At 45.4% G+C, this 20,787-nt stretch overlaps 1 protein-coding gene across 3 annotated transcripts; it reads left to right on the top strand.

The window, feature by feature from the left end:
- Positions 1-11,390: 11,390 nt before the first annotated feature.
- Positions 11,391-19,005, top strand: LOC147268800 (cilia- and flagella-associated protein 99-like). 3 transcript variants are annotated; one of them, XM_086222945.1, is made up of 10 exons: positions 11,391-11,926; positions 12,019-12,160; positions 12,237-12,331; positions 12,520-12,626; positions 12,718-12,844; positions 12,959-13,039; positions 13,206-13,335; positions 13,468-13,551; positions 13,637-13,725; positions 13,863-19,005. In XM_086222945.1, exons 1-8 carry the CDS (start codon positions 11,813-11,815, stop codon positions 13,500-13,502), a joined length of 831 nt encoding a protein of 276 aa, XP_086079071.1. In that variant the 5' UTR covers positions 11,391-11,812; the 3' UTR covers positions 13,503-13,551; positions 13,637-13,725; positions 13,863-19,005. The 3 variants fall into 3 exon arrangements, with proteins under 3 accessions (XP_086079071.1, XP_086079057.1, XP_086079065.1); XM_086222931.1 differs by having other exon boundaries at positions 13,267-13,335; XM_086222939.1 differs by having other exon boundaries at positions 11,416-11,444; positions 11,802-12,160; positions 13,267-13,335.
- The last annotated feature ends 1,782 nt before the right edge of the window (positions 19,006-20,787 follow it).

The raw sequence follows: 20,787 nt of genomic DNA on the forward strand, positions 1-20,787 counted from the left end.
AAAGTCAGTGCTGGGTGAGGTACAGCTGGCCATCAAGGCTTTTGAGGGAAAGCAGGTTGATCCTCTTCAGCTACTTGACAGCTTGGTGAGCCTGATAAAGTGTGTGAGCAGCAGGGTGCTGTATCCACTGGCAAATGTTGATGTGCTCAAAGGGCCAATGGATGGACACATCAGCCCCAAACCATTCCTTGGTTACCTCTTTGAGTCCAAGGCAGCTGAGCTCCACCTTGCGCCAGAGGATGAGAACAATGTCAGAAAGTGGTGTGTTGCTTTCACCATCTCGCTCACTAATGAGTTGAGGGGGAGTCTGCTAGACAACATGGAAGCATTGCAGTACACGTCAATTTTCAATGTGGAGGAAACACTGAAGCACAATAAGAGCCCTGCAGAGACAGACAAGATTGTCCAGCAATGGCGTGTCATCCATCTTTGTAAATGGAATGAGACAAACACACACTGGGCTTCTGGAGTGAGATTTGGAAGTTCAGGGATGCAGCTGATACCAACCTGTTCCAAGAACTTGCCATGGCTGCTGCGTCCGTGTTGTCGTTGCCACACTCGAATGCTGAAGTCGAGAGAGTATTTAGCCAGATAAGTGTGGTAAAAAGTAAACTCAGACTTTGATGTCCTTGCAGACCCTTCACTCCATCCTGTACATCCGATATGGACTGAAGCTGTCAGGTGAGGCTTGCTATGAGCACCAGCTGCCCGATAATGTTTTGCAGCTTTTTGGCACATCAGCTGCTTTCTCACTTCAGTCAGCTCCCTCAGTTGCTGAACCTGCCATTGACAGCCTTGACCAAAGGGGTGATGACCCACTCTTTCTGTGAGCCAGCGCAGCCTGTGTGTGTGTGGATGGAGGTCTGGGAAAACAACAAAACACTGAACCTGCGTGAGGGCCAGACAAACACCACTGTCTCACATTGCTGCTGACAGCTTTTTCTTTTGTCTCTTTTTGGTCAATTTAGATTTCGACTGTACAAAATGTTTAAAATGTTAGAGTTAAAATGGTTTTACTGGGATTTGTTGTTGTTTAAAACCTCACAAAACTTTAAAACAAAACAAAGAAAACCTCAGTAACTCTGTCAAATTGTCTCAATTGGGTCACATTTCCCGGTGCCAACCCTGGATAAAGGAGGAGGGTTGGTATTGTGACATTAAAAAAAACAAGCATCAACAGAAGAAAGTTATAAAAAGTCAACATAATTTTGGGGCTGATGCCAAACAAGCTAAGCCTGCGTAGAAAGTGCAGTCTCTGAGACACTTTAGAACATAAGAGATCAACATGTGCGCTCCATTTCAGTGCGTTATCCATCATTACACCCAGATATTTGTATGAATCAACCTGCTCAATATCACAGTCACCGATAACAGCACAGCTGTGACGTTCACATTCCCTCGGATCCAGGATCATCTCTTTGGTTTTATTCGTGTATAAGATAAGATGGTGCCTCTCACACCAGACCTTAAAGGAAGCGATCTCATTAAAATAAACAGAAGCACAGTCACCGACATTCAAGAGACTTAAAATCATTGTGTCATCAGAAAATTTGATGGTAAAGTTGTTGGGCTGACTGCTGCGGCATTCGTTTGTGTACAGGGTAAATAAAAGAGGAGAACTAACAGCTCCTTGGGGAATCCCTGTACTGCAACTTTTTGCTTCAGAGTGTTCCATTTACATCAACTTGTTGCGTTCTGTCAATGAACAGAAAATAAAACCATTTAACAGTCAAGGGATTAACTTGTAGGTTGAAATTTCTGGATTAGAAGATTTGGACAGACAGCGTCAAAAGCAGAAATAAATTCAGCAAATAAAATACGTGCATAAGCCTTGGGCTTTTGAAGAAGCTTACTGACTAGATGGGTAACACTTACAATCGCATCCTCAGTGCTACGGCCCTGTCTGTAAGCGAACTGAAGAGGATCGAGGAATGGAGATAGCCCAGGTTTAATTAGATTCACTATGAATTTTTCAAAACATTTCATTACCACACATTAGAGTTATCGGTCGATAATCCTTATTTTCTAAGGGACATGATATTTTTGGCACAAGAATGACTGTGGACTTTTTCCAAAGAGAGGGAACTGTGTGATTATTTAAGGACATTTGAAAAACAGGGCACCGAGCTTTAGTTAATTCAGAAGAGCAGTGTTTATATAAAAGGGTCCTACAGATTTCTTATTGCACACTTTACTAAATATTGACTGAATCGCAGAAGGGTGGATTATCACACAGTTAGAGGAGGAGCAAAGATAGTTCAGATCAGGCAATTCAAATGATAAAAAAGGTTTAGAATCAAATCTTAAAGAGAAGTCATTCAGTGCATTTGCCTTATCAGCTTCGTTTGAGGTAGCAATGACTTTTTTAAAAGATGTCATATTTGTTACCTTCTTCAAGGAGTCCCAAAGTTTTTTATTGTCCATAGAGCTACAGCTCTGTTCGATAGCATTTCTATGATTCTCTCTGGCCTTCCGTAGGACCAAATTTAAGTCTTTCTGTGCCGCAGCTGCACCTGCACGGTCCTTCTGTTTAAAAGCCAGTTTCTTTTTGTAAATGCAGGCTTTGACCTCCTTGGTGATGTAAGGTTTGTTGTTGGGAAAGTGAATCACCTCTTTTTTAGGAACAGTCTCAACGCAAAATTTGATATCGTCAGTAATAGTCTCTGTGGCCTCATAAAGCTCCAAATCATGAAAAATCCTCCAGTTAGTACAGTCAAAACATCCACGTAAGGTCTCAAGGCTGCCATCCGTCCACTGCAACACAGTTTTTCGTTGTGGCTCGCTGGACTTAAGTACAGTTTTATATGTAGGAATAAGGTGGACGGTCAGGTGATCTGAGTTTGTGAGGCAGAGTGAGGCAGAGTTTGGCAGTTAGAGAGGCTGAGGCCTGAATAGAGGCAGCACTGATCTTTGTTACTGCAACAGCACAGAAACCAACGTAACCGGCTTACGTTCTCAGCTGGATTGTTCCAATCGATGTACGATACCTCTCCAACGAACAGGTGGGAGGACGGCCTCCAAAGCCTCCGCCTCATGGACCGTGGTTCGTGCTGGGATTGGAGAAGGATGGAGAAGGGAGGCTTGTTGATGAGTTGCAGCTCATATGATTCTTCAGATTTAGCTCTGCCACACAGAGATTCAGTGTCAAAGTTTGTGGAGGCAGCAAATGAAATGCAAGGGGCGGGGCAAAGGAGACCTTGTAGGCGGAAACAAAAATGGAGCTCATATTGTTGGTGTCTGAGTATCGGGAGCTTCACAACATGATTCGACATTACAATATTGGCCAACACACAATACATGCCAAGATTTTAGGACCGTGTACATGTTGTAGTGGGGTTAAATCAAGTGTGGTGGACTTCTGGGTGGGCTAACCCAATGCTATGGCGTGAACTGAGGCACATCCCATCATCACCACCTTGGACAGTAGCGACTCCACTGAAATCCACTTTGAGAAACGCCTGGTGCTCTGGAAGAAACTTCTGATGGGGAGATGGTTTCCACAATCATCATAGCACGACATTTTATTGGAGGGCACATTTTAGAACCAAGAGTGGAGAATTGCAAATCCAATGTTTTTGATCTAATATCAGAGACACAGATGAAGTGACCTTTTTTTTTGTAGAGGAGAGGAGTAGACAGGATTTGTGTTGTTTTCTTCCATGATTTGAGTGTTGGAGTTGTTGTTTTCTAGATTTTCTGAGAACATCCAGAGTAGACAACGAAGCAGATTCATCCTGGACAAAAGAGGCACTGCCTGGCAGTGTGAGCAGTGTCATGTGGGCCTGAATCTACAGCTAGACAGTAACTGCTTTAAAGATGTTGCCCACAGGCCTGTACACCTCGCTGGTTTGTTATTTCATGAAGAGTGATGTAACCCGGGTGAAACAACCCCTGTTAATTTCCGTCACTTAACGTCCTCTCGCTACATCTGACGTCGTCACGTCGTTACGTCATGGTCTCGTGATTAAGGTCAACCTATCGCGCTATTTAAGATCCGGTAGTGACGCGCTGCCAGCGCAAAACTATTTTGCCATAAAATAACTTGGTGCCATTCACCCTGGGGTCCGTTTCAGTTTTTTCCCTCCGCTCCTAGAGTCGAATCCCTCTTCTGATACCAGCCAGAATTTTGTGTCTTCATCCCAGCACTAATATTGTGCTGGAGCGTAGCATCACATAGGTTACATAAGTGGCAAGCTTGCCAGGAGCGGAGTGAAGAACTGAATTTTTTTTTTTTCCCCCCTTGGTTGTTTTCTGTTCACTTATTTGTTGTTCACAATGGAGATATTTGAGAAGTATGGCATTAAGATACCAAATGCAGTACTCATACGGGGTGTAACTAAAACAGAAACGGATGACGAAGTAATCGATTTTCTGAAGCAATACGGATCTTTTTCCACATTTGACATAAGTGATGAGCCTGATTCCACATTTAATCATTCGTTGATTGTGGAATACAGATCTGGTGCCGCTTTCAACATATTGCGTCCGCTTTTGCCGTATGTTTTTGTGTGCGATGACCGGACGAGTAAATATGACATTTGTGACCTTTCTTCAGTCTGCGCGGACCAGGTAGGAAAGTTGCAGACCAAAAGTTATCTGTCCGAGCTTGAAAGAGTCGCGAAGCTCACTGGTCAGGATTTTGTGGTCGTTCTGAACGGGGTGATGTCCCTGCTTGGTCAGACTGTTGCCGGGCTCCACTCTAATACCACCGAAGATAATGCTCCGGCAGAGGACGTTGAGAGTGAGTCAACAACTGCTGCTGCATCTGCCAGATCGCCACCTCCTCCGCTGGCCTCTGCTGTTCCCTCTGGTCATCCGGTAGATTTCTCTGCGCAACACCGCGCAAGATCATCCTCACCAGCTATCTCACCTGCCAACCTGAACCCACCTGAAATTCAACGATATGTGGTGGAGCATGTCGTTAAGAGTGATGACAACGCTATGAACTCAGTCAGCCAGCGTCTCCGAGCCTTCTCTGGGAGATTGCCCAGACCCCAAGTAGTGTCTGATTACGACACTTGGCGTTCTGGAGTAGAGTTGCTCCTGAAAGATCCCACAGTGTCAGATCTACGGCGTTCACGTAGGATTTTTGACAGCCTGCTACCCCCGGCTGCAGATTTGGTTAAGCATCTGAACCCTGACAGTCCTCCAACAGTGTACTTACAGACACTCGATTCAGCAAATGGGACAGTCCAGGATGGTGATGAGTTATATGCCAAATTCATGGACATGCTCCAGAATGCGGATGAGAAGCCGTCCAATTATTTGCAACGTTTGCAGTTGGCGCTCAGTCAAGCTATGAAACGAGGAGGTGTTCTAAATAAGGACTTTGATGACCTGTTATTGACCCAATTTTGCCGTGGCTGTTGGGATAATTCCCTTCTCATTGAATTACAACTGAAACAGCGGAAAAGGAATCCCCCATCATTTGCTGAACTTTTGCTTTTACTGCGAACAGAGGAAGATCGTGAAACTGCCAAAGCCATTCGCATGAAACAACATGTTGGCTCCTCGCGACCCAAAGCTGCAACTCATATGCAGTATGCCTACACTGACAGTGCAGAGAAAGGAGAGATTGCTGCTCTTGCTAACGTTACACAGCAACTCGCTCAACAGTTGGCTGATATCCAGAGGCAACTTGCATCCCTCACTGCTGCCCAGTCAAGCTTCAGCCGGTCCACTGCTTCCAGGGCCACACCAAGTAGTAAGTCGGGTGAGGGGCAGAGGGCGGGCAAGTCACCAAAGAACCTGTCTTCTGTTCCAAAGCCTGGCTACTGCTATCGGTGTGGTGAAGATGGCCATATTAAGCCTCACTGTGATAACCCCCCAAACTCTGCACTGGTCGCAGTCAAGAAAAAGCAGTTTGCAGATAAGCAACAGAGATGGCAAAGACCCAACACTTCCATCAGACAGTCTTTAAACTGATGCCAGTTCCAGTTGTGGGGCAAACCGGAACTTTTGTGGACTCACACCGTCCCAACAAAAAGAAGACTAAGTGCCAAGAAATTACCCAGACTACTTCTACTTTCCCCACTCAGTTACCAGAAGGCTTGGTTGGATCTCGTTGCACCGCCAATGTTAAGATTTCTGGTGAGAGTTTTAGTTGTCTGTTAGACACTGGGTCGCAAGTTACAACGATTCCAGTCTCGGTCTACAACCAGCATTTTTCAGACCAACATGTGAAATCCCTCTGTGACCTATTGCAAGTTGAAGGAGCTGCAGGACAAGCCGTTCCTTACCTGGGATATGTGGAGATGCTGGTCACATTTCCGAGTGAGTTCTTGGGAGCCGACTTTGATGTTGTTACCTTAGCACTTGTCGTTCCTGATGAGGCAATCAGTCACCAGTGCTGATCGGCATGAATACTTTGGAGCCACTGTACAGCCAGTATGTGGAAAGTGATTGTTTCAATTTCCAGCCATCAGCCCGGGGCTACAAAGCAGTGCTCCATCTATTACAGATACATCACCAGCAACAACAGGTGGGCGGCGATGGGGTTGTAAGGCTAGCCAGCCGGTCTCCGGTTCATATCCCTGCTGGTTGCACCACTGTTATCAATGGCTCCATCCACAACAGTTTACAGTCTTTTGGTCATTGGGCGCTGGTGGAGCATCCAGCCTCTCCACTGCCTGGAGGGTTGTGTGTCAGAAATACACTGGTTATGCTTCCCAGCCAACCCCACGAAAGGATTCCAGTCATCCTCAGTAATGAGACGGACCAAGACGTGACCATCCCATCTCTCTCCATTGTTGCAGAACTTGCAGTATCACCCCAGATCCTTTCACACGGTGTGTCAACCAATCAGTCAGCATCAGACCAACCCTCTGTTGCCCCAAGATTGGATTTTGGAGAGTCGCCTATCCCGCCTGAGTGGAAGGCAAGAATTACTGAGAAACTCAACCAGATTCCGGAAGTCTTCTCACTCAGTGATATGGATTTTGGGTGCACGAGTAAGGTGAAACATCACATAAAGCTGCATGATGAAACCCCTTTTAAACACAGAGCCAGACCTGTTCACCCTCGTGATATTTAAGCAGTCCGACAACATCTGAGGGACTTGCTGGAAGCTGGTGTGATCAGGCAATCAGAGTCCCCATTCTCGTCTCCCATCGTTGTGGTCCGGAAAAAGAATGGAGATATACGCCTGTGCATTGACTACAGGAAGTTAAACCTTCAAACGGTTAAGGACGCCTATCCTTTACCCAATCTGGAGGAGTCACTTTCTGCTTTGTCGGGGTCCAAGTGGTTTAGCGTCCTCGATTTAAAGTCCGGATACTATCAGATCGAAATGGATGAAGCCAGTAAGGCTAAGACGGCTTTTGTGACACCCATTGGATTTTGGGAATTCAATCGGATGCCCCAAGGCGTGACGAACGCTCCAGCGACATTCCAGCGGTTAATGGAGAAAAGCATGGGAGACCTCCATTTAAAAGAAGTCCTGGTTTTCCTGGACGACCTTATTGTCTTCTCAGATTCACTGGAGGAGCATGAGCAGAGGCTGCTGCGGGTTTTACATCGGTTGAAGGAATTTGGTCTCAAGCTCTCTCTCGAGAAATGTAAATTTTTCCAGACATCTGTGAAGTATTTGGGACACATTGTTTCGGAAAAGGGAGTTGAGACAGATCCTGATAAGATCCTTGTTTTAAAATCCTGGCCAATTCCGAGAACCCTGAAGGAGCTCAAGTCATTCTTAGGCTTTGCTGGATACTACCGGAGGTTTATAAAAAGTTACTCTGCCATCGCAAAGCCCCTCAATGATCTGACGCGTGGCTATACACCCACCTCCAAAACCCAAAAGAAATCCAGTCCAGCCAAGATCTGGGATGCAAAGCAGCCCTTCGGAGAGCGATGGTCACCAGCCTGTCAGCTAGCATTTGAAAAGCTCATAGAGAAGTTGACAACTTCCCCAGTCCTTGGCTTTGCTGACCCGAAGCTGCCCTATATTCTGCATACCGATGCCAGTACTACTGGGCTTGGAGCAGCAATATACCAAGAGCAGGAGGGCCAGCTGAGGGTGATCGCTTACGCCAGCCAGCCGTGGCCTGTCTGCAAGCGAGTCGAGATATCCTGCACATAAGCTTGAATTTCTGGCACTGAAGTGGAGTGTGTGCGAAAAGTTTCATGACTACCTGTATGGGGCCAACTTTGTGGTGGTGACGGACAACAACCCACTCACTTACCTCTTAACAACGGCAAAGTTGGATGCTGCCAGTCACAGGTGGCTTGCCGCCCTGTCCACCTACACTTTCAAGTTACAGTATCGAGCAGGGAAGCAGAATCTCGATGCAGACGCCCTATCTCGCCGCCCTCACAGCCAGCCTACTGACGAACCAGTACAGGGAGACTGGGATCTGCTCAACAAGTTTACAGAGGAACGAGTGATTGAACCTGGTGACATGGAGGAACTTGATCTCGACGTTGTTTCTGCCATCTGCCACCGTTGTCTTGTAACCAGCCAGTTTCGCTGTTCATTGGAGAGTTCCATTGCCTCAGTTGAGTCCCTGAGTCTGTCAGCTAAGGCAATCCCTGACTGTTACGCCAGTGAGGCTTGCCATGGACTCCATGTTGTGCCCTCCCTGTCACTCCTAGACCTCAAAGATAAGCAACGGGCTGATCCTGTGATCAGAGAGGTCATTCATCAGATTGAAACTGGAGAAAAGGTTCCCCCGACGGCAAGGCAGGAGCTCCCGGATCTTGTCCTGCTTTTGAGGGAGCTGAATCGCCTCGAGTTAAAAGAGGATGTTTTGTATCGAAGAAGGCATGATGGAGATAAAGTCTCATTCCAGCTGGTGTTACCGGAGGAGTTAAAGTCAACGGTTCTCACGAGTTTGCACGATGACATGGGACACATGGGCATTGAGAGGACGTTGGACCTTGTTCGCTCCCGGTTCTTCTGGCCTCGTATGGCCGCTGATGTCGAGACAAAGATCAAAACCTGCAACCGGTGTGTAAGACGCAAGGCACTCCCAGAAAAATCTGCACCGCTTGTTAACATCAAGACCACTCGTCCCCTGGATTTGCTCTGCATGGACTATTTGTCGCTCGAACCTGATCAAAGTAATACCAAAGACATTCTGGTTTTCACGGATCATTTCACAAAGTTTGCAGTAGCTATACCTACAGCAAACCAGAAGGCGAGGACTGTGGCAAAATGCTTGTGGGATAACTTCATCGTCTGCTATGGGATACCGGCACGCCTTCACACAGATCAAGGACCTGACTTTGAGTCGAAACTGATCAAAGAGCTTTGTCGTCTTGCAGGAATTATTAAAACACGAACAACCCCTTACCATCCTCGGGGAAACCCAGTTGAGGGATTCAATCGGAAATCGGTCCTCTCGCTACATCTGACGTCGTCACGTCGTTACGTCATGGTCTCGTGATTAAGGTCAACCTATCACGCTATTTAAGATCCGGTAGTGACGCGCTGCCAGCGTTTGCGAGCGGGCACGCTGGGGAGACGCTGCTGCAAAGGAGCCGACTGTCGAGCTGCCGTGCGCCGGACGGAGCGTTATGCGAGACAAAGACTGAATTGGCCAGGTTTGATGGCGAGCTAGTCCCAATGAGGTGATGAACGTGTGTCTGGAACTGAACTGAATCACAACGAGCTTGTGTCTGGAACTGAACTAAACTTCACCGAGCTCGTGTTTGGAACTGAACCTCCTCCACTCGGTCGGGCTGGTAGGAGGCTCCTTTGGCAGCCAACTGACTCTTCCCCTCCCCTCGCAACTCTACATTCATTCAATCATATTCACCCACTGCCCAGTATCAACTAAGCACATCCTCTCACGCCCCAACACTCCCGAATCCCTTTGACAGTCAAATTCTGGGTCTGAACTGTGTGCCACTGGGTCTCATACATGTGCTGAATTTTACCCTGTCTTGTATTCAGGGATTTGTTTTAAAATATATATATAATTAAAGGTTGTATTATTTAAACTATTTTGCCATAAAATAACTTGGTGCCATTCACCCTGGGGTCCGTTTCAGTTTTTTCCCTCCGCTCCTAGAGTCGAATCCCTCTTCTGATACTAGCCAGAATTTTGTGTCTTCATCCCAGCACTAATATTGTGCTGGAGCGTAGCATCACATAGGTTACAGTGACATGATTTACATCAAGACCACATCTCATCCTGTGACACAATGGTTGCCAATCAAAGGTATAAATTCTACATAGCGGCATTTGTGTATTCCAGTGTTTTTGTGTGTTCCACTGTCAAACATCTACCCTTAAAAGGTTGTGTTAAAGTTGTGTGTTCCAGTTATGCTGCTCTGATTTTGTCCTCTTGGAGTTGCCAGTCTTTAAAATTGGAATACACAATCATCATCAGGTTTTGCAGTGTTTTGTATGCAAAAAAAGAAAAAAGGTGGCACTGTGGTGCAGTGGTCAGCACTGTCGCCTCACAGCAAGAAGGTTCCGGGTTCAAGTCCCGGCTCGGGCATGGGGTCTTTCTGTGTGGAGTCTGCATGTTCTCCCTGTACCTGTGTGGGTTCTCTCCGGTCCTCCGGCTTCCTCCCACAGTCCACAGACATGCAAATGAGGACGAGGTTAATTGAATACTCTAAATTGACCATAGGTGCTAATGGTTGTCTGTCTCTATGTGTTGGCGCTGCGATGGACTGGCGACCTGTCCAGGGTGAACCCCGCCTCTCGCCCAAAAGCCGCTGGCATAGGCTCCACCCCCCACAAAAACCTTATTCAGATGAAGCGGAAGAAAATGGATGGATGCAAAAATATTTTTCCTTTAAGTAACTAGTAATGGATGGGATCAGCAAAATGTAGTGAAGGAAGAAGCACAGTATTCCTGGGAAAGGTAATGACCTAAAAGTATGTCTCTTAAAATGCAAATATTGGAGTACCTCTACATTGTACTTAGATGAAGCGCTTGAGTGAAATTACCAAGTTACTTTCCACCCATGGGAGAGAACCTGCTGCTATCAATCATGGCCAAGAGGAAGAGGAGGGTATCTGATTCTCCAGCACTAAACCTGGTAGCCAATAATTACTTGAAAAGTTACAAAGTGTTAGTAAAGTGTTGTCGTATCAGGTCAGTGTTGCAAGAGTCTGAGTGGAATGGTGGTGAGGAAGGCTTGAGGAGGAAGACCATCAGCTGCTTGACATCACTTTGGTCTTGGGGCTCTGAACATCTGCTCCTCTGCTGTGACCTGACCAGCCAGATGATGTCACAGAGGATCAAAGCTGTCCAGGCAGAATCAAACCTGTGATGTCAGCTGATCAGTCACCTTCACTCAGTCAGCCATGTTAACTGACACACACACATCAGTGGCTTTGATTGGTTGATCTCAGTGACATCACTGAACTTATCAAGGACAACACTGGGTAATTTTGCCACTCACAATAGAAAATGACTTATAAGGCGTCTCATCCCAAAGACAAACACACACTGAACAGCGAACGTTGAATACCAGACAAGTCTTTTTTGGTAAGTTGACAAAAACTTTTTGGCAGAGGTTCTCGGTAGCTGCCACTGTTCTAAAGAATCAGTCAAGTGACATGTAGCGCTCATGTTGCCACACATCCAACAAGCAAAGCAGTACATTTCTAAAACTGCACTTGGTGGAACTTCTGAGACTCCATACAACAATTTCAGATTTTCTACAACTGACACATTCACGTTGCAGGAATATTTTGCTGGAACATCCTGCAGTTTTGTTGTGTAGCATTGATCTGAACCAGCTTTTAGCTTGGTTACATTTGTCTTTGCATCGGTGCTGGAAAGTCCGTGTCTTTCATCTGCTATGAAAAGTCTTTCTCTTCATTGATCATTCTCTCACTGCAGGTAAAAATAGAATGGCAACTATGTATGGAGCACTTGTCAAAGAGGCCATTAAGGTCTTTGATAAGTTCACCCCAGGCAAACATCAAGTGGAGAACTTCCTGAAAGATGCTTCAAAGGACCTGAAGGTACACCAGAGGGATTAAATAGCTGCTAGCAAGCTCAGATGCTGATCGTCCACCATATCAACTCAGCAATATCACGTTGGTTTTTGTTGTAGAAAAGGGGAACCCAGCAGCAGAAGTTTGTGCTTGATGTCATTTCTGGATGTATTGAGCACAAAACCCTGGTGGACCTGGTGATCGATGACTTCTATGGCCAAAATGGAAAGATACCCAAAAGTCATCGCAGCCAGCTCGCCAGTAAGTAAACGGCACTTTTTCATTTCAGTCAGAAAGAAAAAAAATGGCGACTGATGTACTTCTATTGTTTTGTCAGTTATCTGTTACCTGGCCACATTTGCCTTGGATGAGATTGGACTTCGACGCTTTGACATCATTGTCAAGGCACTGGACTGCAAAAACATGCATGCTGTAAGAACATCAATTTGATCAAGAATACATTTTTCCATCAATAAGACTGTACTACTTTAATGTACAAAAACTTGGTCCTTCATCCGATAGTACCAGTGATGGTGCATTTCATGGATGAGGCACTGGAAAGAAGGAACTGTCTCGTGCTCTTTCATGGAGAATGGTTTTGTTCATGTGTTCTGTTCTAGTTCCTGAGTTTCTTTTCCTCAAACCTCACCACATGCATCCAAGAGAAGTGGAACAGTGTGAGTGATGCTGCCCATGTGGAGGAGAAGTTAATTGGTCCCCTGTTGAGGTGAACTAAACTGTCTGTGACCATTTTGAAGAAATCAGTTGTTTTAAAGGCAAGATACAGTAGGAGGCAACACGTTTATTTTCCCCTTCAGATGGCGACCTGAGATTAATAAAATTGTAGTCCAGCTTGCAAAGCAGTTTCCCAAAGGCCATCAGGTCAAGAAGGTGCCAAAAAACCCCACTGAGCCCCAGGGGGTCCCTCTCACCCATCCCAAACCAGTAAGACCCATTTATTTTCCTTTGAATATTTACAATTAGATGTGTACATGCATTAGATTGCATATTAATAGAGGTTTTATTGCATGTATCACTAAAATGATTGTGGTTTCCTAGATACCAAAAAGCACGAACAAGGCTCCAAAAGAGTTTGAGATACTCCAGCAGATGAAGCAGCAGAACCGTAAAAAGACGGAGGTACGATGTCAGCTAATTATCATCCCCTGACAAAAATGTGATATCTGAAAGGCCTGAATGATCGTCAAGAGATTCTGTGTCACGAAGCAGCTGACACATGTACACATGGACGTGTGCTTTCATTTGGTAGTCATTGTATCAGTCCCTGTGCTTCTACCTCCAGTAGATATTCAATGATTCCTTCTTCCATGGCGCTGTATTGATATCCAATCTGTTCCTCACTAAAGGAGCTGCTGCATCAGGCAAATGTGAAACAAGTCAGATGTGCAAATCCAATCCTGTGGGATCGCAAAAAGGTAGAGACGTCTAAAAACATTCCTTTACTGGCAGTTACATCCAACATATTTTCTTATACATCAAATCACCTCCAAACAGGTCACTTTACAGCTTTTATTTACATATCTGCTTCATTGTCTTTCATCCCTCAGAAAGTGGAGTCCCAGATCAAGGAAGAACTGAGTGAAGAGCAGAAATTCAAGAGATTTTATAAAGAACCTCCTCCCAGTGATAAGGTGACGTCTACGATCAGTTCTTTTTCTGTCTCCAGGATGATTTCTTTCCACGTGCATCAGTTAACAGAACTGTTGATTCTTTCAGAGAGACAGCAACACCTTTAAGCCCACCAAAGCAGGCACGCTGAGAAAAGAGGCCATGGAGGTCCGTCAGGATGAAGGGGAACTGCAGAGGTACGGCATGGTGCTTATTTTCAGTGACCCATGTGAAGCTGCATATTTACTTTTGCAATGAATCAGCAGTTTTACATGAAAAGGTTGAGTTCTGATAGACCCACAACACAAAGTCATGGTCGTTTTTGATGTTGCAGGAAAGTGAAAGACAAGGCCCGAGTGGAGAAGAGACAACAGCAGCAGAGAGAGATGGAAGAGTTAGAAAGAGAAAAGCAAGAGCAGCAGCAGGAAGAAGGGATGGTGAAGAAAGCTTTTCCACTCCCAAGAAAGAAATGGGAAAAACCACTGCACCTGATACATGCTGCAACGGATCAGAAAGCTTTTCCATCCCCAAGAAAAAAATGGGAAAAACCACTGCACCTGATACGTGCTGCAACGGATCAGAAAGCTTTGACACTCCCAAGAAAAAAATGGGAAAAACCACTGCACCTGATACGTGCTGCAACGGATCATAAAGCTTTTACACCCCCAAGAAAAAAATGGGAAAAACCACTGCACCTGATAAGTGCTACAACGGATCAGAAAGCTTTTCCACTCCCAAGAAAAAAATGGGAAAAACCACTGCACCTGATACGTGCTGCAACGGATCATAAAGCTTTTACACCCCCAAGAAAAAAATGGGAAAAACCACTGCACCTGATAAGTGCAACAACGGATCAGAAAGCTTTTCCACTCCCAAGAAAAAAATGGGAAAAACCACTGCACCTGATACGTGCTGCAACGGATCAGAAAGCTTTTCCACTCCCAAGAAAAAAATGGGAAAAACCACTGCACCTGATACGTGCTGCAACGGATCAGAAAGCTTTTCCACTCCCGAGAAAAAAATGGGAAAAACCACTGCACCTGATACGTGCTGCAACGGATCAGAAAGCTTTTCCACCCCCAAGAAACAAATGGGAAAAACCACTGCACCTGATACGTGCTGCAACGGATCAGAAAGCTTTTCCACTCCCAAGAAAAAAATGGGAAAAACCACTGCACCTGATACATGCTGCAACGGATCAGAAAGCTTTTCCACCCCCAAGAAAAAAATGGGAAAAACCACTGCACCTGGTACGTGCTGCAACGGATCAGAAAGCTTTTCCACCCCCAAGAAAAAAATGGGAAAAACCACTGCACCTGATACGTGCTGCAACGGATCAGAAAGCTTTTCCACCCCCAAGAAAAAAATGGGAAAAACCATTGCACCTCATACGTGCTGCAACAGATCAGAAAGCTTTTCCACCCCCAAGAAAAAAATGGGAAAAACCACTGCATCTGATACATGCTGCAACGGATCATAAAGCTTTTCCACCCCCAAGAAAAAAATGGGAAAAACCACTGCACCTGATACGTGCTGCAACGGATCAGAAAGCTTTTCCATCCTCAAGAAAAAAATGGGAAAAACCACTGCACCTGATACGTGCTGCAACGGATCAGAAAGCTTTTCCACCCTCAAGAAAAAAATGGGAAAAACCACTGCACCTGATACGTGCTGCAACGGATCATAAAGCTTTGACACCCCCAAGAAAAAAATGGGAAAAACCACTGCACCTGATACGTGCTGCAACAGCTCAGAAAGCTTTTCCACTCCCAAGAAAAAAATGGGAAAAACCACTGCACCTGATACATGCTGCAACGGATCAGAAAGCTTTTACACTCCCAAGAAAAAAATGGGAAAAACCACTACACCTGATACGTGCTGCAACAGCTCAGGAAGCTTTTCCACTCCCAAGAAAGAAATGGGAAAAACCACTGCACCTGATACATGCTGCAACGGATCAGAAAGCTTTTCCATCCCCAAGAAAAAAATGGGAAAAACCACTGCACCTGATACGTGCTGCAACGGATCAGAAAGCTTTTACACTCCCAAGAAAAAAATGGGAAAAACCACTGCACCTGTTACGTGCTGCAACGGATCAGAAAGCTTTTACACCCCCAAGAAAAAAATGGGAAAAACCACTGCACCTGATACGTGCTGCAACGGATCAGAAAGCTTTTACACTCCAAAGAAAAAAATGGGAAAAACCACTGCACCTGTTACGTGCTGCAACGGATCATAAAGCTTTTACACCCCCAAGAAAAAAATGGGAAAAACCACTGCACCTGATACGTGCTACAACGGATCAGAAAGCTTTTCCACTCCCAAGAAAAAAATGGGAAAAACCACTGCACCTGATACGTGCTGCAACGGATCAGAAAGCTTTTCCACTCCCGAGAAAAAAATGGGAAAAACCACTGCACCTGATACGTGCTACAACGGATCAGAAAGCTTTTCCACTCCCGAGAAAAAAAGGGGAAAAACCACTGCACCTGATACGTGCTGCAACGGATCAGAAAGCTTTTCCACCCCCAAGAAACAAATGGGAAAAACCACTGCACCTGATACGTGCTGCAACGGATCAGAAAGCTTTTCCACTCCCAAGAAAAAAATGGGAAAAACCACTGCACCTGATACGTGCTGCAATGGATCAGAAAGCTTTTCCACCCCCAAGAAAAAAATGGGAAAAACCACTGCACCTGGTACGTGCTGCAACGGATCAGAAAGCTTTTCCACCCCCAAGAAAAAAATGGGAAAAACCACTGCACCTGATACGTGCTGCAACGGATCAGAAAGCTTTTCCACCCCCAAGAAAAAAATGGGAAAAACCATTGCACCTCATACGTGCTGCAACAGATCAGAAAGCTTTTCCACCCCCAAGAAAAAAATGGGAAAAACCACTGCATCTGATACATGCTGCAACGGATCATAAAGCTTTTCCACCCCCAAGAAAAAAATGGGAAAAAACACTGCACCTGATACGTGCTGCAACGGATCAGAAAGCTTTTCCACCCCCAAGAAAAAAATGGGAAAAACCACTGCACCTGATACGTGCTGCAACGGATCAGAAAGCTTTTCCACCCTCAAGAAAAAAATGGGAAAAACCACTGCACCTGATACGTGCTGCAACGGATCGGAAAGCTTTGACACCCCCAAGAAAAAAATGGGAAAAACCACTGCACCTGATACGTGCTGCAACAGCTCAGAAAGCTTTTCCACTCCCAAGAAAAAAATGGGAAAAACCACTGCACCTGATACATGCTGCAACGGATCAGAAAGCTTTTACACTCCCAAGAAAAAAATGTGAAAAACCACTGCGCCTGATACGTGCTGCAACGGATTATAAAGCTTTTACACCCCCAAGAAAAAAATGGGAAATACCACTGCACCTGATACGTGCTGCAACGGACCAGAAAGCTTTTACACCCCCAAGAAACAAATGGGAAAAACCTCTGCACCTGATACATGCTGCAACGGATCAGAAAGCTTTTACACTCCCAAGAAAAAAATGGGAAAAACCACTGCACCTGATACGTGCTGCAACGGATCATAAAGCTTTTACACCCCCAAGAAAAAAATGGGAAATACCACTGCACCTGATACGTGCTGCAACGGATCACCATCAGCATTGTGAAATATGCTTTCTGACTGCCACACCAACGAGCAAGGCTCCTTGACCTTGCGGTCAGTGAGAATATTTGGTTCCCTGCAGACCAAATTTTGAATCCGGGGTGGGGTGACTACCACCTGAGTCTGCTACGTATGGTTCCACAAGTGGGAGGACTGGCCATGGGGTCACTGAGCTGTGTGGTGGAACTGGAGATGGACAGTGTAGGATGGAGGAGGGGCATCTGTAGCGCCTGGGCGTGGTTCTCAAAGGGCAGGTTGGTGGGACTGATGGTTGTCAGCACAGTTTCTTGTGCATCTAACCAATGTAACTCAAATGCTGATGACTTCTTAAGTGTTGTGGATTCATTTAACTTGGTTCATTTCGTCGAAGGCCTACTCATTGCCGTGTCCACACTTTGGACTTTATTGCCACAACTGGTTTGAAGTCAAGTAAAGTGAGATTTTTCCCCCCAAATATTATAGATAAAGATCAAAATGGCTTTGAACAAGGTAGGCATGGCTTCCATGATGTAAGCATAATTCTGAATATATTGATGGAGGAAAGGGGGGCAGCAGATGCAGCATTACTGATGTTAGATGCTGAAAAAGCTTGAAAAAGCAGAGTGGAATGGACATATTTATCTGAAATCCTTACATGTTTTGCTTTTGGAGAAAACTTTAATAAATGGATAAAACTACTTCATGCAGAACTACATGCTGAAATCACGACTAATCGTAACATATCCAAAACCATGAAAATACAAAGAGGATGTCAACAGGCAGATCCCCTATCCCCTTTTCTGTTTATAATGGCTATCAAACCACTGGCAACAGCTGTAAGAGCACATAAACAAACAGGCATATTAAGAGTTGCACAACAGGAACACCGTCTGGCTCTGTTTGTGGATGATGTAATCATCTTTCTGGAAAAGATGGAAAAATCAATTCCTGAATTATGAAAACTCATTGGTAGATTTGAAAAATCTCAGGATACAACTTAAACAAACCATCAATAATGTTCCTAAACCAATTAGGAAGTACAAACCTCCTACAAAAGCCTTTCTTGTAGTTTATTATTGTTTCTTGTAGTTTATTAGAGTTTCTGCTATTTATTGCTTTTGTATTTTTTCTGCTGCTACTTCTCTGTTTCTGCTGCTGTAACAGTGCCTGTTTCCCCTCTGAGGGACGAATAAAGGTTCATCTTTTCATTTCTTTTCTTGTCTTTCCTCTGAAAATTGTGGACCGCTTCCCATATCTGGGTATCCAAATTGTCCTCAAACTTAAACATACTTCAACCAGTGACTATGCACCATCAATGGAACACATTCAAATATCTCTGGATACCAGCGTCACTAATAGGCAAAATAAATGTCGTAAAATGAATATACTGCCTAAATTACTGCACCTGTTTCAAAATCTTCCACTTCCTCCTCCAAATAACCTGTTCATGCAACTTAAAACATTGTTTGTTGGATGTCTCTGGGATATTAGAAGTTCCTGGACACGGCTCTCAAGACTGTACTGACCCTTTGACGGAGGGGGCTGAACTGTCCCAGTCCACTCTGGCATCACTGGGCAGCACAGCTAAGAACATTGCTGTTCTGCTGCACTGGAAGGGATGGACCTCTCTGGAAGGAAATGGAGGAGCTCCAGCTGAGTCTGCCCCTCCCTACACACCTGTATTCAGCATGCAGCGCAATCCTTAAAAGAAGGACAAAAAAAAAAAAGATTGTCGTGTGGCGTCAAGTCAAACAGTATCTCAGCTCAATATGGAGAAATGTCTCCTTCCCTCCAGGAAAAGCAGACGTTGGATTTTAAATCTGGGCTACGAGGGGCCTGGAAAAAAATTGGAGATCATAACAACTCACAAAAGGTGCTGATGACATTTGAAGAAAAAGTTGATAAATGTAACATACCTGGTAATCGCTTTTTTAAATACCTGCAGTAAAAAAATTTCATTGGAACACAACAAAACCAAACATTGTGCATCCCTGAAATGTCTACCGTAGAAAAACTAATGAATATGGACTCCACCCAGAAAGACCCCGTGCTCCAGCCGGGGCTCCACCCACAACCTTCTTGCTGGGGGGCCACAGTGAGGACCACTGCTCCTCTGTCACAGTTCGTGTCATATCAGTTCGTCTTGTCCTTCATGTCAAAAAACTTACGCCATTCCAGGCCTCATTCCAGGCATCATTCCATGCCTCATTCCAAGCCTCATTCCAGGCCTCATTCCAGGCCTCATTCCAAGCCTCATTCCAGGCCTCATTCCAAGCCTCATTCCAGGTCTCATTCCAGGCCTCATTCCAAGCCTCATTCCAGGCCTCATTCCAGGCCTCATTCCAGGCCTCATTCCATGCCTCATCCAAGTTTGAATTTTTGTCGATTCTTTGTCTAGTCAGGTTTTTAGTCCATGCCATGCTCCTTAACTAATTTAACTTTGAGTTTCTTTGTTACTTTGTCAAACCAGGTTTTCCTCTGCAAAGTGATTTTGAGTTTTTGTAGTTTCGGCTTTTTCCTTCATCAGAGTGGTTTTGATTTGTACTTTGTGATTCAACTCCCTTCATCTTCCACCTTGCCTGGGAGGAGGCAATAGAAATACCTATTTTAGGGGGAAAGAAGCTACGGGTGAAGGTGTTGCTCCTGTCAGCAAACATTTGACCTCTGACCCCAAATGCAAGGCCAGGACTGGTCTTCATGGACCTGGCGGGCACCAGAGTTTCCAAGAAGTCGAGTCCTAACTGTAAGGAGACCTTTACCTGGGAAAGCCAGACTTCGTGGACCAGGTTGACCCAGGAAATGGAGTGAACCTTGTCGACCCTGAATATCCAAAGGACAGGTGCAGTGAGACTTTGTCACACTCATCCGTGCGTTCTGATATGGGCGTGAAGACCTGGACCTGGAACTACCGGACCTGACTCAGAAGATAGCTGACCACCTGGGTCTGGAGCTTGGGAAGGTTGTGACCAAGACATCCAGCAACCAGGAAACATGCATGGAAAAAAGGGTGGGGAAGCTTTCATTTGATGTGGGATGAGTTTAATTTGAAGGAAGGACAGGGAAAGTCACAAGGCAGCAGGAGGAAGGTTTTTGCTGCTTCTTGCTCCCCAGAATTCAGCTGAAAGCTGAAGAAACTCTCCCAGGGCTGTTTGGGCCCAGAAAGTCAAAAATTAACAAGCTTGGTGTCTCTGGAAAGGTCAGACTTCACCTTTCCATTGAGTCAGAGCTCATTGACATGGGATCATGCTAGCTTTGAATATCAAGTCATACATCGACGATTGGAGACAGCGAATGGCCTCCTTTATGGCAAACCCATGGAAGCGACTCAGAAGAAGCAGAACACCAGCAAAGGTGGTAAAAAGAAGAAGCTGGTCCTGAAGTTGATGCTGGACTGCACCCATCCTGGTGGACATGACATCATGGACACAGCGCAATTGGAGCAGTTCCCCCAGGAGAGCATCAGGGTCAATGGAAAAAAAGGCCTTTTCTCTCTCTTGAAGAAAACAAAGCCCTCCGACCAACTGTGTCAGGTCAGAGATGAACCCCCCAGACTGGTCAGGTTTTGTGTCACGTTGGATTTATTTGACCAGAATTGCTCCTCCGTGTGACTCCACATGGCCCCGGCCCTGAGTTAGTGAGTGTGGTCCATTCTA

The sequence above is a fragment of the Aulostomus chinensis genome, chromosome 2 (genome assembly GCF_037954235.1).
Source record: "Aulostomus chinensis isolate RoL2024-O1b breed Wild chromosome 2, RoL_Achi_v1.0, whole genome shotgun sequence".
NCBI classification, from domain to species: Eukaryota; Metazoa; Chordata; class Actinopteri; order Syngnathiformes; family Aulostomidae; genus Aulostomus; species Aulostomus chinensis.

Excerpts from the sequence above, each read along its gene's own strand:
- LOC147268800 (XM_086222931.1), top strand. The coding sequence starts at position 11,813 with ATGGCAACTATGTATGGAGCACTTGTCAAAGAGGCCATTAAGGTCTTT. Across the intron at positions 13,336-13,467 it reads TCCTGTGGGATCGCAAAAAG|AAAGTGGAGTCCCAGATCAA; the intron begins GTAGAGACGTCT and ends TTCATCCCTCAG. Across the intron at positions 13,726-13,862 it reads GATGAAGGGGAACTGCAGAG|GAAAGTGAAAGACAAGGCCC; the intron begins GTACGGCATGGT and ends TTGATGTTGCAG.